The sequence below is a fragment of the Podarcis cretensis genome (assembly GCF_951804945.1).
Source record: "Podarcis cretensis genome assembly, chromosome: 8".
NCBI classification, from domain to species: Eukaryota; Metazoa; Chordata; class Lepidosauria; order Squamata; family Lacertidae; genus Podarcis; species Podarcis cretensis.
In genome coordinates this window covers 57133119-57151769 of record NC_137177.1, presented here as the reverse complement: position 1 = coordinate 57151769, position 18651 = coordinate 57133119, and the positions used below count along the sequence as shown (strand labels likewise).

Sequence of the window (18651 nt, the reverse complement as noted above, 5' to 3'; positions counted from 1 at the left end):
CCATTGACTTGATTTTCCCCTCAGGCAAAAACCCTTAGACCAGATATGTTCCCAAGGCTTTAGGTTGTCCATGCTAGTCTCTAACACATCTTTTTGCCAGAATGATCATGGGTTTATGTATGTCTGCAGCAGCCATAGATCTCAGAGGTTGCACTGCTTGGATTGAGGTTAATATTTCAATTGATGAGCTCCTATCACTCTCAGGTGTCCTGGACCAAGTGTCTTGTGAGCACATTTTTATGCATGTTTATTAAGGACTAAATCTCAGTTCAGTGGGACTGTGTGTGCATAGTATTTCAGCTTTAGCCTGCTCCCTGCTCTCCAGGGAGGAATTCTATGTTCTGGATTGGTTAGAAACACAGACTCCGTCCTTTGCTTATATACATGCAGCTGCCTGAACCACTGTGTCTTTGAGGTTCAGGGAGCTGGAAAAGATTAAGAAAAGGGCAACCAACATTATCAAAGGGATCAAGCAACTCCACTATGAAAAAAGGTTGCAGTATTTGGGACATTTTAGTTTAGAGAAAAGGCAAAAGGGGGGTGGCATGACAGAAGTTTATAAAATCATGCATGACGTGAAGAAAAGTGGATAGACAAATGTTTGTATCCTCCTTCATAACACTAGAACTCAGGGACGCCATGTGAAACTGAATGTTGGAAGATTCAGAACAGTCGAAAAAGTTCTTAACTACAGAATTCGCTCCCAAGAGAGACAGTGATGGCCACCAGCTTGAATGGCTTTAGAAGAGGATTAGACAAATTCATAGAGGAGAAGGCTACACCAGTGGCTGCTATCATGGTGATGTAGCTGGAGGAAGAAATGCTTCTGAATATTAGTTGCTGGAAACTACAGGAGGGAGAAGTGTTCTTGTGCTGAGGTCTTGCTTGATGTTTTCCCACAGGGATCTAGTTGGCTACTGTGATATTGGACTAGGTGGGCTTCTGGCCTGATCCAACAGGCTCTTCTTATCACACACAAACCAGTGGTCCCCAGATTCCTACCCACAGCCTCCAACCTGACCTCCATGTCTTTTCAATGGAAAATAGGTAGACTGAAAGTAAGGCCCCCTGCCTTCTGTGGGGCTTTCTCCCTAGTAAGAATGTTTAGGACTGCAGCCTCAAAGTAGTTCTCTTGAGGAATGGCACTGCTAATAGAGATCCAAATCTATTACTTGACACTGAACATTCATGGTGTGCAGATACTTAGGAGGCATTTTCTTTTCTTTCTTTTTTTAAAAAAAGAATCTATTTGTTCACTATGCCACATTGTAGCAAGAGACCCAAGCACATCTACGGGACATTGTACACTTACATCTCTACTTTTTCATTACAAAGAAATCAAGATTTCCTTAAATCCCAAGGCTTAGGTCAACACTCCCAGCACAGGAGTTAATCCCTTCATATTATCCTTTGCTAAGTAAGCTCTTGAGCATAGACCAGATTATATATCCAAGGTCATTAGTGTGATTTATTATGAAGATACAGGAAATTAGGTACTGATATTTCAATATTGGGCAGAAAATTTAATTCCGCTGTTGCTATAGAACTAATGTATCTCCCCCCAGTCTGTCACCGTAGCAACTAGATAAGGACATTCCCTCTTTTTTTAAAAAACAAAAAAGTTTCCACATGCTTTTTGCTTGTTCAATCCAAAACAACTGCTTAAAAAAGAGGGTGGTATTTATAATTCAGTTTATAATTACTTTGTCAACATGTGTGAGGTCTCCAGTTTAGCCAACAACAATACTTCTGAAAATGTTTTATGCAAGCAGAACTATTCGCACAAGAATATTTCATCAGGGCTGTGTTCATTGAAAGTAGTCCTATTCCCAATTTTTTCCTTCAGTTTAAGACCATTCACCCCCAGTTAAAGACATGAGAATTTGCATTTAAAAATGATCACAAAGGACAGAAGATTTTTATGACATCCTTGTGTCTCTCTGCAGGGACGAAGGAAGGTGTCGTGACACCCGGGGCGGGCGTTGCTATGTAGGGTGAATGTGCAGCGTCACTACATACAACGCATGCACTGTAAATAGTGACGCCGAAGATGCGCTGTATAGCGGTATGCCGCCAGTGCTGCTCTAGTACCGTACGGACGGTGCTGGGATCCCTCCGCCGCTGCTACAGCTGTTCATGGCTATAGCGGCAATGGAGGGATCCCGGCACCGTCTGTAAGGCACTGGAGCAGCGCCAGTGGCAAACCGCTATATAGCGTATGTGTGGCATCGCTACGTACAGTGCATGAGTGCAACACTGCACATGCACTGTACATAGCGATTTGCCGCTGGCGGCGGGTGCCTCTGCTCACGGCTACAGCCGCGAACGGAGGATCCTCCACATGCATCTGCAGCAGCACAATGGCATCTCACGCCACCTCGAGCCCCCATGGGATGACTTCTTGTCACCCCTGCAGATATGGAATCTGGGGTGTACTCCCCCCGCCCCCCATTGCGACACCACTGTCTGTCTCTGTGTGTGTTACATTTGCCTTAATTTTGAGATGGCAAGAGGTGTTTGCAAAGTGTCTTTTTGCATGTCAAGGGTCTGAACTCCTCCCCTCCCCCTTATTTCTGGATAATAACTCACACGGACACCAGAATTTTGTGTTAATGGGCTAAATAAGGCCACAACTTTATTGGTTACAGATGTGAGCGGTATTGGCTTAGGCACTGGACTAGAACTGACTATATCTGACTCCTGCCCGCCATGCAGGAGGTCTAGTAAGGGTCAACTACCTGTCAATGATCATCAACTGCGAACCCCCCAGGGTCCCTGATGGGGTCGTGGCATGGCCCTAGCCCTTAGCTGGGCTTCAGACAAGATCCACATACCCCAGATCCCTTTAACAGAATACCCTTAAAGAGGAGGGGCAGGTGAAGGCCATCACCTCCCCTCCCATAAACCAGGTTTTTCCAATGCCTAACCGCCAAACCTTACAAAGTTGTGACGATTGCTACGAGGCAAGCGAAAATCACATGGTGTCAATTTGCCAAGTGGGAAAATTCCTACCTGGCCCCCTCAACAGGCAACCAACCGTGGTCCATAGAAAGGCGAAGATGGTGAACACATGAAAATATGGTGGGAGGGCAGGAGATCCGAAGCACGAGTAGGCAAGAAGGGAGAGCCCCCCAGACATGCAGTTGTTTAAATAGCCCAAGCCCTGCCCCCTGGCCAACCGGATTTTTTCAACCGGGGGCCGTGGCTCACAAAGTGTCTTTTTCATTCATTCTCTCAGGTGGACCTTGCTCTGGTGCATTCCTAGGAGCCCATGCTTCCTGAAAACCTCATAATGTCCTTAGCTAGGCTTTACTGTGAGCACAGAATAGGGATTTAAGAAGGATGTGATTTCTGCACTGCAGAGCATTGGACTAGAATGACCCTTTGGGTCCCTTCGAACTCTATGATTCCAAGGCATAATTTCCCGCCCCACATTTGTCACACAGAAGCACCATTCACATGCCACTGAAATTAGTCTTCCACCTACAAAAATACATCATCTCACTCTCTGCTGTGGCAAAATTATGTAACCTGCATATTTCACGTAATTGCAAAAGCTGCACAAACCAAGCAAGTCACATTGTCAACACAGCCAATTCATTTCAATATAAAGGAAATGCAATGCAAATGGGGAACGTGATCAATTAGGTATCATTTGCAGACTGAAAGCAGCAATAGTGAATATTGACAATATTGGCTGGATTGATTTCTGCTCCAATCATGAGACAAATTATTTTTTATTTTATTATTAATTCAATTTCTACTCCACAACTTTTCTCCAGAGGAGCCCAGAGCAGCAAACATGTCAATCCTAATACAGTTATAACTTCTAAAACAATTTAAAACAATCTTCTTTTTTAAAGAAAGGTTAAAAACAGCTTCTCCCCCTCTCTAGGACCACACAGCAATTTCCATACACACACAGTCTGGGATAATCCTGTTTTTTCTTGAAGTCCAGTCTCACTCAAATTGCTTTTGAAACTATGGAGAATTTTCGGGGAGGGAGGAATTCAGTTTACAGTATTTGCAGAAAGACAACTGTTAAAGAGGTGGAATCTAAAATTCCATGCATGCCAGTCTTTGAACACTCCTTTAAAGTAGTCTTTTGAACTGCAGCCACTCTGTGATGAAGGCATCAAAGAATCATACAGGCCACATTCACACCATACATTTAAAGCACTATGACACCACTTTAAGCAGCCATGTCTTTCCCCAAAAGAATTCTGGAGGTTGTAGTTTGCTAAGAGTTGATAGGAGATGCCCTATTCCCCTCCAAGAGTTACAGTTCCCAGAGTTCCCTGCGAATAGGGCTTTAATTGTTCAGCCACTCTGGGAACTGAAGAATTCTCTTCAGTGTGGCAACATACTGCTTTACATGTATAGTGTAAATGGTACCACAGCATAGGCACCATCAGGGGGTGCAAGGGCACCCTCAAAATTTTCAAGGAGGGGGTCAGCCCCCTCAAAAATCCACAGTGGCCCTGTGAGTATGCTGCATAACATGCTCACCTTAATTATGCAGCCCACATGGCATGCGTGTGCCACTTGTGCAAATGGGGGGGGGGGGAGGAGGTGGCACATTTGTGCCACAGTTAAAAAAGAACCAATTAATTTCCCCAAAAAACGCCACCCCAAATATCCCCCAATAGCTAAATGAGAATAAGGGTCTTTTTCAGAATAATAATAATAATAATAATAATAATAATAATAATAATAATAACAATAATATATTTTTTATACCCCACCCATTTAGCTGGGTTTCCCCAGCAACTCTGGGCGGCTTCCAACAGAATAGTAAAATAAAAACCTATTAAACATTAAAAGCTTCCCTAAACAAGTGGTGCCGAGTGATGAGTAGCTTTGGCCCATGTGTTGTAATTTCTAGAAACCCCAAACAGAAAAGAGCAAATGCATTGTGGGAGAAGCACGGAGGTGTAGAGGCAAGAGTGTCAAATTTAGACTGGTCCTGGGTTCAACACCCATCTCAGTCACAACAGATTGCATCCAATGTCCGTTCTACTCAGAATAGACCTACTGAAATCAATTGGCCCATTGATCATGCCTGTTAATGTCAATGGGTCTACTCTGAGTAGAACCAGCATTTGATACAAGCCCATGTCTCAGCTTAATCTATCTCATGGTAGCCGAACAATGATGCATTGCCCAAGGTAATAGCTCTGGTATCTCAACAAACAAAGCCAAAGGTTCTTGGGTCCAGTCCTGGCAGGTCCTGACAGTGTCCCAAACCATTCTAGGGCATAGAGAAAACTGAATATGGCATAGCAACAGAGGGGTCTTTGGTCCCCTCAATATTTGCTGGGAGGTGGCCAGGCCCCCTGAATGTTGAGGGGGTGGAGGAGGTTGAATGGCTGGCTCCTCCTGAACATGAGAGAGGAAGTCGCGCTGCACTTGTCTCCTCACTCAGCCTCCTCCCGACGATGTGCATTGCACGTTTGTAATGTCATGTACGTAACCTGCAATACACACACAACACTGCATTATCCGGAGGCAGCCAAGCGGGGAGCCCAGTGCAGTGCAGCTTCCTCTCTCGCAGGAGGAGCCAGGCAGTGAGCCATGCCATGCTGGGCTCCCCATTTGGCTTCCACCTGGCAATGTGATGTGTGCACATTGCATGCATAATGTCACACATGCATGATGGGAGATGCAGTCCAACAACATTTGAAGAAGGGCATTACATTGACTATCTCTATATTCAAACGATTCCAGCGTCAAGTTGAGACATCCAGCTCAACTGACTGACATAACTGTCAGCGTCTGATTCCAACTGCATGTGATAGAATATAAAAAGAAATTGGCAAAACACAATTCCACCAGGTAAAGCAGATAAAACCACCATCCTTCCATTCGTCATAGGATAAATATCTGTCATTCTTCATGAGCAACTGACAAATAAACAATCCCAGTAATTAAAGGGTACGGTGCATCCCATTATTCCATACTTCATCCTACTTGAGGCGGACAAATAAATTGTAACAGTAGCATATGGATGGAGACCAAAAAAATTGCCAGCCCCCAAATATGACATCCCTCTGCTTGTATCAGCAAGAGAATGTGAGGAAATGCATCAATAATACCCGTCAACATTGGTAACCCAGGCCATCTGGACGTCGAGCGGAAGCGCTGCCAAGAGTGTATTAAAATATTTTAATCTCATTGTTTTCCCACAAGAATGCTGCCTCACATGCAGAAGTGTAAGGTCTGCTAAATGGCCAGGCCCATCAACACAGGCTCATGCTTGGTGTCTGATAGCTATTTAATTAAGAGATACTGAGGAAGGGGGTAGTCAGTTACAAGGCAATAAGCTGGCTCCCAGGCGGACAGGAGAGGCCAGCAATAATATAAAGAAGGAAATGGATCTCTGCATTGTGTCTTTGTTGTGCTGCCTAATTAGAAGTTTTCTTTTTTAATAATTAAAGAACACAAATGTCCATCTCGCTTATGAAAGTGTTGCCTCTGTGCTTTCAAAAAGGCAGATGCTTAGTTATTCCCATTTACTGTGATTAAAGGAGGGTTGGAAAACTCCCAAAGCAAATGTGACCAGCCAAGAATGATGCAACAAGAACGTTGCTTGTGGTGAACTTGTGTTTGGATAAGAAATCAGGCTGTTCTTCAGAATATCTAGATCAGGTCTGGGGAAACATGAGGCCCTGATATTGCTGGACTCCTATTCTCATCAGCTCCAGCCAGCATGGCCAATTGAGATGTGATGGGAGCTGTAGGCAACAACATCTGAGGGGACCATGTTGACCACTCATGGTGTAAGGAAACATCTCCTTCATTTTGCCACAGGAATGGCAGAACTAAAGAACAGCTTCAGGGAGTGAAGACGAACTCAAAGCGTTCAAGTGCAGAAGAGTTATGCAGAAACCAACAGTCCAATATTGCAACATTCAAGCTCATAAAAAATCACCACCACAATTATTATTGGTGTGTGGCGATGAAGAGGTGGACCTTTTCTATGGTGGCACCAGTGTTATAGAATGCACCCTGTTGAATTATATTCTGCTTGGTATTCCACCGACTTTTGGAGTTGCACTTGTTTACATATGTATTCCCTTGATCTTTTGAGCTGTGTGTCCTGTTTTAATTACTATTGTTTTAATTGAATTGTTTTATTGCATACATTAATTGTGTATTTAAATTATGGTTTATATTTTAATAGAATTTGATTTTGTAAACTGCTTAGAAGCCTATTTTGGCATTAAATGGCATTATTAATTTTATTATTATCCCTCACTTTTACCTTCTCTCAGTTTTCCAAGTTATTCAGTTCTCCACATTTCTGCAGTAATTTGCATTTCTTTAAAAAATCTCATGAAAATTATTCAGGATTTCTGTGAGCGTCTCCTAGTAAAGACATGTTTGTATTTTGTACACATTTCACAAGCAACAGAGTGCATTTCTGTAAACGCTGGTAGGTCAGAGAACTCCATCACGTAATTCAGATAAGTGCAAATTTCAAAGGACAGTTGTGCTTCCATTCAGTGGCGTAGCGTGGGTTGTCAGCACCCAGGGCAAGGCAAGTAATTTGCGCCCCCTAACCCGTGGATTTGCGCCCCCTAACCCCAACCGCCAGATGTTGCGCCCGGTGCGGATGCACCCTGCACCCCCCACCCTGCACCCCCACGCTACGCCACTGCTTCCATTCTCACATTGTTTCAGAAAGTGCAAAAGTGTCTTTAAATGCAAACCGAATTGAATTTCTCCTCCAGTCCATAGTCTCTAGGCTGCATTATTTAAAGGAAGAAAGGCCATTCCCAAACATTGTATCATCAGCTGGATTTGATGCAGTGGTTCAGTTCATCAAAACAGTCGTAAATTAGTCCTAGCTAAGTTTGGACATGTTGTATGTTTATTAGTGAGGAAATTGCAAGCACAAATCAAGTTGTACTCATGTAAGATTCAGTCATGCAAGGTATTGCACGCTCTAGCCTCATCTAGCAGAGCACTCAAGCATGTCAGCTTTTAAGGCACAGCTCTCCAGTTTTTAGCAGAAGCACATGCCTTAGGCTTGTGTATCATCCACACACATATGGCTAATGTTGGAAGAAGCTATAGAGATGAGATTCATCAGTAATAAGCATATCCTGGACCCAGGCATCAGAGCATTATAGTTTTGAGCCCAGAGCTGTACATCAACATGCAAGTCAAAACACCTGAAAACTCAGAAGAGTAGATATGCCAAAGAGTACTTTGTTTTGCTACAGGAACAAAGGAAACTGCCTTCTATCCTGTCAGACTATTTGCCCATTTAGCTATAGGAACATAGTTACCATCTCCATGCCATGCATAATTTTATACACTTCTATCATGTCACCTCTTAATGTACCTTTTCTGCAAACTAAAAAGCTCCAAATGCTGCAGCCTTTCCTCATCAGAAAGCTGCTTAATCATGCTCGTTAATTCTAATGTGTCTACTCTGAGTAATCTGCATACCAACCAGAGGCTTAAGCCACAATTTCAGAGTTCAAACATCTAGCAATACAGAGAAGCAATGTGTTAAGGCAGGCATAGACAAACTTGGCCCTCCAGATGTTTTGGGACTACAACTCCCATCATCCCTAGCTAACAGGACCAGTGGTCAGGGATGATGGAAGTTGTAGTCCTAAAACATCCGGAGGGCCGAGTTTGCCTATGCCTGTGTTAAGGCATGTAAGAGGCTGAAGTACCAATGCACAACACTTCTTTTCCATCCAATAAACCATGGTTTGTCAGACTGATATTGATATGTCTGAATCCAGCCAATGACTTGCCATTAGCCCACTGTGCAATGAATTTCTTCTTACAACACTAGGTAGCTCGACCGTGCAATTTGTATTCATAGTCACGGCACTAGCAAAGGCAGCTTCATGTCCAACTCCCTAGAGGAAGAGACCTTCAGCCACTGGCAGCTCAAATCAGTCTCCAGTTACATGAGGACACGGGCTGTAGCTTTCTGTCACATTGCCACATGCTCAGGAACAAGAGATGCTCTGTCTTTATTCCTTGTTGACACAGAAGTGGTTTGTAACTGCATTCCTGCCGGAGGAGCACAGATTGCCAGCAAGTAGCTTTTCCAGACAAGTAACTTCTCTGAAAATGACCGTATGAAGTTATAGCTAATTCATTTTCCCCACTCCAGTCTGATGACTATAACTCATTATAGCATTTTATTGATCAGCTCAGCTGTGTACATCCTTATAGGGAGCAAGCTCAATAACACTCAATATTACATTTTTATTACACCCAAGCTGCTTGGCTCACCTGCACATTTTTTCTTCTTTGGTTTCTCTGAGATTCTGCCAGTGCAGAAAAACAAAACAAAAGCAAATGCCCCCATTCTCAAATTGAAACACACAACACATCACTGTACCAAAGACAATATTTTGCAGTCTAGTGTTCACTCAATCAGCTGCCTGAAGTCTAAGAACACAAGACGAGGAGGAGAGCCCTGCTGGAACAGGCCAAAGACCCATCAAGTTCAGCATCCTGTTCACAAAGTGGTCCACAAGATGCCCATGGGAAGCTTGCAAGCATAACCTGAGCACTACTGCCTCTTAAAACTTGTGATTCCCAGCAATTGGCATTTAGAGTTATACTGCTTCCATAGTTTATCTGCTGTGTGAAGAAGTACTTTCTTTTCCCTGTCCAGTATTTTTCAACAATCAGCTACATTGAAGCAGCCCAGAAATGCAAAGATAAGCAAATTAAAGCTGGACTGAATTTGCTATGAAAATAATTTTGGCTGAAAATTTGAGAGTGCTTTTTCAGGACTTGACTGAACTGGTGGAGAATTTCAGTCTTCCTGATCAAAAAATAATTAGTGGAATGCCCCACTCCACCCCAGTTTTTGCATTTGAGAATCATATATAGTATAGAACTTTAAAGATGCCCTGTAATAAAATTGTTGCATCTACCTGCCTACAATTTAGCAGGCTCAGTTGAATGTGGAGGGACTGTTGTGCCTGCAAATTTCATTCACTTCTGTGAAAGCAAAAAACAAAACAAAACAAAACAAAACAAAACCATAGCCATTTGTAGTTTCCCCATTATAGTGAATGGGGAGGCAAGAGTTTCATTTTTAACAAATGTAATTTGGTCCCAAATAACAAGTCAAATTGTAAAGAAATGTTGTGGCTCTGAAACAGATTGAGCTGCTTCCCAGAGCTACATTCACAGGTACAGTACAAGTAAACACTTGTGGCCTGGACACACCATTGATATTTATTTACTTGTAAAGCAAATTAATAATGAATGCATGAATCCCCATTCCTTCCTGATGTCTTTTTATGACAAGTGAATGGAAATAAATACATGAATGGTAGAAGCAAAAGTCATTTCATTTTTGTTTTCCCATTGTTTCCTCATAGGAGAGATTTCCTGAAACTGCCAAGAGGCGCAGCATTAGGTTTATTAGGAATGAAGGCTGATACATTCCAAGAAAATTCTATAGGAGGGGGGATCTTTGAGTGTTCTGAATGTGGTGAGGCATGAACATTCTCCAGTATGAAGCAATGGTTAAGGTCACAACTGGAGTATTAAGTCCACTTCTGGGCATTGTGTTAAATGAGCACTGACATACTAGATCAGGTCCATAGTGGGGCAACCGGAATGATGAGGAGTCTGATACCAAGTCCTTTGAGGAATGGTTTGAAGAAATAGGTTTGTTTAGACAATAAAAAAACAAGGACAATAGCAGAACATCTGATTTGTGTGCAGAAGGCCTCAGGTTCAATCCCCAGCATCTCCAAATATGTCTATGGAAGACTGCTGCTAGAAATCTTAGTAAGCTACTGCTACTGTAGACCACACCGGGCTTAATAAACCATGGGTCTCACTCAGCATAAGGCATGTTTAACAGTTCAAACACTATCATATATATATATATATATATATATATATATATATATATATATATATATATATAATTTTTATTATACATTTTATAAATTTCCATCCAATTATTCATTTAATCCCGCATACAACAAATTATAACTGTTTTTGACTTCCTTCAGCGTCTCTGACAATCATCCATATTTATACCTTTAATACACATTCCCTTCTTTCGTATTGCCATTATTCCTCCTTACTCCCATTGTTTCTAATAAACAATACTTTTTTTTTTTTTTTACAGTGCCTCTTTAAATCCCACTAGCGTTGTATTTACACCACATATATTTTTCAGATAATCCACAAATTTTCCCCAGTCCTCGATGAACTTTTGGTCTTTAGTATATCTGATTTTCCCAGTTAATTTATCCAGTTCTGCATAGTCAATCAATTTTAATCTCCATTCTTCTATCGTCGGTATCTCCTCTTGTTTCCACTTCGTTCAAACACTATCCTAGGCAGCTAAGAAGGACCATAGCTCTGTAGTTAGAGCTTCTGTTTTGCATGCAGAAGCTCTCAGGTTCAATCTTCAACATGTCTAGGTAGGGCTGAGAGAGACTCCCTACCTGAAACCTTGGAGAGCTGCTTCCGTTCAGTGCTAGAAGGACAAATGGTCTAACTCAGTATAAGGCAGCTTCCTTTATTCCTATATTATCCTCAAAATGCAAAGTCACTGCTCAGGTGGGTAGTTTTCCAAGCCTGCCAAGATGGGTTGCTCAGAAGAATGTGGTGGTGGCCTGTGGTTCAGCAGCACAGCATGTGCTTTGCATGCAGGAGGTTCCATGTAGGGTTGGGAGAGAGACTCCCTGTCTAAAACCCCAGAGCTGCTGCCAGTCAGTGTAGACCATATTGAGCTAGATGGCCCAATGATTTCACTTGGTATAAGGCAGTTCCTCTGTTCTTAAGATTAAGCAGGGTCATGGTAGCTGTTTATCTCACTAACTACATTTCAGAAGATGGGGCAGATTTGTTCCCTGTTTCTCCTCCTATCCAGGGAGTGGAAATAGTATAGAACTACAGCTAAGCAGTAGTTGGAATTTTGAACTGTAAGAACTGTTTGACAGTCGCTTCAAACTATCAAGAGATGAGATGGGGTTGTCTTTCCTGGATGTATTTAAACAGAGGCTGACTAGCCATCTAACAGACATAATGCTGTTTCATGCTGCAATGTAGGTCCATTGTTGAACAGAGGGTTTCATTATATGACCTCCAATATCCCTTCCAACTCTCCAGTTATAAGGTTTTTGTCCTGAGTACACTCAGTCTGAGGAGGACAAATGGTTGGTAGTTTAATTCTTTATTGACAGAGCACACACATACAGTAGGTCCTAAGGTGCACTGAACACACACAAACACACATTTCTGTTGACTAAGAAACTGGCTGAAACATCCTATACCTCTCCAATCTCCAATCTCTTTCCCTTCTACCAGCCCTGGCTCCTTCCTTGCTGGTGGCACAAATCCCCATAAATTGTTAACCCTCTTCCTCTTGATCAGCCTTGACCATCCTGCCTCTATTATGCATTCCTTGTATTCCCAGCAGTCCCTGGAAGTTAAATGAAACTTGGAGGATACCCTCACCTCCACCCCACCCCACCCCACCTCACCCTTTTCATTTGCTTATATAATATGAATTATTTGCATTTGGCAAGTCTGATTCCTTCAGAACAGTGCAACACTCCTTTGCAAGCTACATGCCATCTGGATGCTAAATTCCAAAGTTGTAGAGATTGGCCAGGTCTCCATTATAATCAGTGCCAAAGCAAAACAAATTAAACATTTATGAAACAGTAACAAAAGAAAACAATTTCCACAATATCAAGTGGAAAATGAAGCAAATGGGCCTGCTAGAAAGGAAAGCAAGTAACAAAGCTAACACTTCACAAGTGCATACCCCTGTCCCAATACCTGCATAACTTCAGATAAGTTCAGCAAACCTGTGGTATCATGCATCCTGGGACTGGATTCTGCTCTGGTCAGACCTCACCTGGAGTACTGTGTCCAGTTCTGGACACTGACAAACTGGAACGTGTCTAGAGGAGGGCAACCAAAATGGTCAAAGGCCTGGAAATGATGCCTTATGAGGAACGGCTAAGGGAGCTGGGCATGTTTAGCCTGGAGAAGGGGAGGTTAAGGGGTGATATGATAGCCATGTTCAAATATATAAAAGGATGTCACATAGAGGAGGGAGAAAGGTTGTTTTCTGCTGCTCCAGAGAAGCGGACACGGAGCAATGGATCCAAACTACAAGAAAGAAGATTCCACCTAAACATTAGGAAGAACTTCCTGACAGTAAGAGCTGTTCGGCAGTGGAATTTGCTGCCAAGGAGTGTGGTGGAGTCTCCTTCTTTGGAGGTCTTTAAGCAGAGGCTTGACAACCATATGTCAGGAGTGCTCTGATGGTGTTTCCTGCTTGGCAGGGGGTTGGACTTGATGGCCCTTGTGGTCTCTTCCAACTCTATGATTCTATGATTCTACTGTCTCAGCCCCCACATGGGTTTTCTTTTCCCCCTGCATTAGATATTCAATACCACTTTGGTATCTGACCAAAGCACTTTTTTAAGGCTCCTTCCAGCCAGAAGACAAACCCTTGCTGCCATCGACTGATTCAGTGGAACTGACTCCCACAGTACCCAATCTCCCCACACTCACAGGAGCCAAAGATTGCAAAAGCAGGTGATGCCTATTTTAAGAGCCAGCCAGTGAGCTTTCCTAGGGAGGTGGGGATTACTAAACTAAAGCTCAGTCAACACACAGAAGACTTCAGTTGGACTCAGGTGTTTACAGAGACAAGGTTTGGTACAGCTACCCTGGGATCTCCCCAAGGAGCTGCAGGGGATCTGGATTACCGACACAGTCAATTGACTTGGCCTCTTGATGGCATCTGGCTAGGCTTCTTCTGAGCCTTGGCCTCTCAAAGACCAGGACACTGATAGTAAACACTTTCCCCTCTAACTGCTTTCATTTAAAGCAAAGCACTTCATCCTGGGTTCTCATACTGTCCATGTTCTCATGAAGACTTCACATCCTGCTTGCAGATTAATCTGAGGCATCTGGTTGGCCTCTATGGGAAACAGGATACCAGACAAGAGAGTCTCTTGACAGGACTGAGCAGGGCTCATGGTCTTCTTTATGTACAAAGACAGTTTAAACCAGTGTTTCCCAAACCTGGGTCTCCAGCTCTTTTTGGACTACAATTTCCATCATCCCTGACCACTGGTCCTGCTAGCTAAGGATGATGAGAGTTGTAGTCCAAAAACAGTTGGAGACCCAAATTAGGTTAAACCCTAGTTTAAACCAATTGCCAAGTGAGACCTACATCAAGAGGAATGTTGGTGAGTACCAGTGGCTGGGGTAGAGCAACAAGGGGGAAGACCTCTTGTCTTCAGCTCTTCTTGGAAAATAATACTTTATGATCTAGCAGGGGGCTTCATATGTTCTTAAAGTCCACCAGCTCTCACAGCAATGTAACATGCATCAGGGTTAAAATCCTACTGAATACAGAAATAACCAAGTCTAAAACTCTTCCCTATTACATTCAGCTATTTAAGTATGGCAATGTTGCAATGTCACCCTAGCCCGCATCTGATTTAGTTGATCCAACAATGAGTATTGTGATTCAAGGGCTGAGTTTGCCACTTGAAATGTTAAGGCTATTCCAAGCAACCTTTTCCTGAATTTGACAAAAAGGGAGGGGGGTTGTGGTGGATGAATATAGAGCTGCTGATAAACATCTCATAAGTGCTTTGCCCTTCAAATGTAATGCAACTGTGAAAAAGGTCAAATGAGGCACCTTCCCATATTTATTGCCAGATGTGCATATATATATAAAACAATTCCTTCTTACAAATCTGTTAAGTGCTCTAGTGCACACAAGAACTCTGCCCCCACATCTTGAAAACACAAACCATTGCAACCACATATAGGAATTTTAGAGGTAAGTGTGCTAGTGTGGCTTTAGATATGGCAATTGGAACCCATCTCAATTAGTGGAAATTACTTTCTGTACCAAATTAGATGTTCCAGTGAAAAAATCTATCCATTCCACAAACAAACACCAGGCTTCTCTCTCCAAAATAAGGCAAGAGTCAATTTATCGCATTCCATTTATTTATTATTCTGTAGACTCACTTTTGCCAATGTTTTACCTTCTCCTTTATTCCAGTTTGATGAAAGAATTTCTAAAATCAATTTTGGTACTGAAACACATGCAGTTAATTGCAGTTTCCCTTCACCTCATTTTTTTTATCTTCCACATTACCAATGCCCGCATATAAAACACTGCAAAAAAACCATTTTGGTGAGCCCATACCTAGGACTAGATCAATATTCTTTTTGTATGGTGCTTTACTGATGTTCACATGAAGTCCTATGACCAGTAAAACAAAATTCAAAAAGAATTTAACACAGCCAGCTAGACAACCACATGAATAGGGCTTTTTGTAGTTTTAATCATGATGCACAACTACAAGTGGATGATGGTAAGCCAGCACACAAAAGGAATTCAGCATGCATGTAGTTACATCAATATTGCTTTTTTGTAGTGGTGGTATTTATTTGTTTGTTTGTTTGTTTGTTTGTTTACATGTTAACACAAGGAATTCCACTGTACTAATTAGACCACTATGGTTTTGGGTGGCTCTCCAGTAACTCACACTGGGATACTTCTTCGTCCTAGATTCCAGAAATTGAGCTTAGGATCTTATACATGCAAGACATATACACTACCACTGAACTAGAACCAGAAAAGCAGGGAAAGTGGGAGAAGTTATGAATAAATTGAAGGAAATAAAATCTGCAGCAAACTATTCTTGCACATGTTCTTCCCAGCATTTTGGTATAAGTATAAGATAGAGGATTCTAATGCACTGATTTCACTCTGAAAATAAGACTGGGTCATTCAGTACTTTAAAATTCAGAGATAAATTGGGTTGGAGGAAATTCAGAAGCACCACTAATCCAAATCTAAAAAAAAGAGAAAGATCTACTCAATCACATTGGTGGCAGCCATGGCTAACTCTGCGAAGGCAAATGGTTACAAACAATTTAGGTTAAGGCCAGCAGATTTTATCACTCACCTTGCCCACGGGCCTTGGAAATGGAGATCTCTGATTTTCAGGAATTAAGATTGGAGTTGCCACAATGGACCTTCTTTGCCTTACAATTCCAAGGCTGCCTTCTGCCTTAAAGATTTCCTAAAGAAAGAAGGAAAGAATAATGAGATTAATTAGCCCAAGGCTTCTTAGGACAGCATAATTTATTATCCATCTTGCACATATTTTTTACTTCTGAATAAAAGCATCCATGAGCCAGAGTCCTACTAATAGACTTTCTCAACCTTCATTAGCTGTAGAAGTATTGTTAGTTCAAGACACAGGATCAGACTTCTGATTAATGAAGATCATTATTAAGCTTCTTCAAGTGAAATCTTCAGGATCGGCCTATTTATGAGAATGTCAATAATGACAGATAATTCATGCTTCACCTTGCATCCTTATAACCACATTGTGTCAAGAAAGCAGTAGTGATTATATTAGCAGCTCTCCATTTCAGCTGAAGGAAGGTATGGGAAGAGAAATGCCAGCATAAGTGACTGAGACTGTCAGCCTGTTTGATCTGACTGCAGAAGTGTGTGGGTCACAATTCTGAAGTAAGAGTACAACTGTGCCTGCAGGAACACAGAATGTTGGTGTTGGCTGCATCCTGGATGGGTGTTCATGTATCAGGATGTCTCAGAAGAGGATGTCTAATGATATCCCACATTGTATGTTGGAACTTGACATTACATTCTGAAGCAAGGGTTGGATCCAATGCTAATTCTATTCAGAATAGATGCGCTTCTCCAGTCAAAACAATGTGCACATAAATGCATATGTTATGAGAAAGTGTGCATATGAATGCATATGTTAGTGAGAATAACATACAAAAATGCATTATATTAAGTGAAACTGCTTGCAGAAATGTGTATATTAGTCAAATATGCATGCAGAAATGTAATTATTAGCAGAAGTTCACACCAAAACACTGACAAATTTCTGTGAGGTATATTTTTAAATAATAATCACAAAGTGCTTCAGAAATGTGAAGAACTAAATTTATGACAAGAAAAAGAGAAACAGAGAGAACCAACATTGACATATTTGACAACTCCTAGTAATAACCAGCATTAATAGGTCCCAGCATATCTATTTTAGCCTAGATCCTGGTGCTGGGTTTTAGCCCCCAAATCCAACCTTAGCTGCACCACTGGTCAGGAGAACTGCACAGGCACAATCTTCTCTTGCCATCATATATCACCTTCCACTATTTATGAAAGATTCATGCTAATACTGAATTTGCCTCCATCTTCAGACAGTTGCCTTGGTTCTTTAGCCTTTCATTGTATGGAATATTGAGGATCTTGAGCACTGCAATGCTTTGCCTTTTAATTTCACTCTCTCCAAGGAGGGGTGTGTGTGTGTGTGTGTGTGTGTGTGTGTGTGTGTGTAAGAGAGAGAGAGAGTCCACACACATGCAAAGACACACAGTTGATGTGTCAAGGAAAACTGAAGTCTGTTGAAAAGGCAAAATGTGTGATGCAGCAGAAGTAAGCTTTCAAATCCACTTTGAAAGTGAAGACAGACAGAGGGGCCCAGCTGCCATGTATCTGTGGCAGAGGTTAGAAAACTTACATGAATCAGACTTCTGTATTAAAAACAGTAGGAACAACAACAACATCCACCCTTGTGGATTCCTGGGAGTCAATCCAGGACCATTTACATGTATGCAATACTAATTACCTAAACAAGATTGCAGCACCAGCATAAGTGATGATAAAAATTTACCCCAAACCCCCCTTTTAACAAAATAAGTCTTCTGGATACCAAGGACCTATGTCCCACAAAAATCTTATCAAAAGTCAAGGGGTATAGCTTAGTGGATGAGTACATACATTCAATTCCTAGCACTCCAAATTTGGCAGGGGGAAAAGTCTCAATCAAGAGGGCTGAAAAAGGCCCCTTTAATATCTTGGAGAGATGCAGATCTGGACAGATTAATGGTTCAGTGTATCTTCATACATTTTGCACATACTATAAACACATATCCTTTGACTATCATGCTAATCACAAAGCACTTTTCCAAAGAAACATTTTTGCTCCAGCACCATAGTATCAAGGTGTTTGATTTCCTACAGAAAATGAGCAATAACTTGTCTGTCATCATGGCTCATGCTCACAGTGACACAGAAATTGTTTTTGTGGACTCCAACTAAACAGATTTAAGGTCCATTTAAGTGGAATGCTGTTTGGGCATAATGTTTTTTCCCCTTGCTGTAGAATTCTCCATTCTATTTGTTTCTTTATTTTTTGCTGGGGAAAGACTCTTTGGGATCCTAACACATTCAAAATTTGAATGAATGACCTGGCCACTTCCTGGTAGCAGACACCATTAGTCTTAGCAAGGAAAACTTCATTAGAAGCCGTCATGGGTATGAGTCAGACAGCTGGGCCATTGCCTATTTGTCACAATAAGAGTTGGAATCATCATTGGCGTGGCAATCGGTAACCTATTATGGCTGACCAGGAAGCTGTGTTCCATGTTGATTAGCTATATATTAGGTTTGATTGTGTAGATCTGGGGCAGGAACGTGGCTCCTTCCCCATAAGTTTATGAAATAGCTGCAAGAAGAAAAAAACACACCATTGAAATTGCAAAGTGGAAACTAACATTCATGATGTTAGTTGAAGAGTCTATAGCAGGGCTAGGGAGCTTACTTAATCA

At 41.9% G+C, this 18651-nt stretch overlaps 2 protein-coding genes across 3 annotated transcripts in view; one reads left to right on the top strand and one right to left on the bottom strand.

Moving 5' to 3' along the window:
* The window catches only part of CDH13 (cadherin 13), a 687354-nt gene that overhangs the window by 334452 nt on the left and 334251 nt on the right, over nt 1–18651 (bottom strand). For both annotated transcript variants that reach the window (XM_079988791.1, XM_079988792.1), the window contains exon 4: nt 15969–16085. In XM_079988791.1, the coding sequence (XP_079844917.1) occupies nt 15969–16085 (117 nt within the window). The remainder of the gene's footprint in view (nt 1–15968; nt 16086–18651) is intronic.
* SDR42E1 (short chain dehydrogenase/reductase family 42E, member 1) overlaps nt 13004–18651 on the top strand; it is a 582710-nt gene continuing 577062 nt past the window's right edge. Inside the window, exon 1 of the mRNA XM_079988868.1 lies at nt 13004–13182. Coding sequence (XP_079844994.1) covers nt 13033–13182 — 150 coding nt within the window. The 5' untranslated portion in view covers nt 13004–13032. The remainder of the gene's footprint in view (nt 13183–18651) is intronic.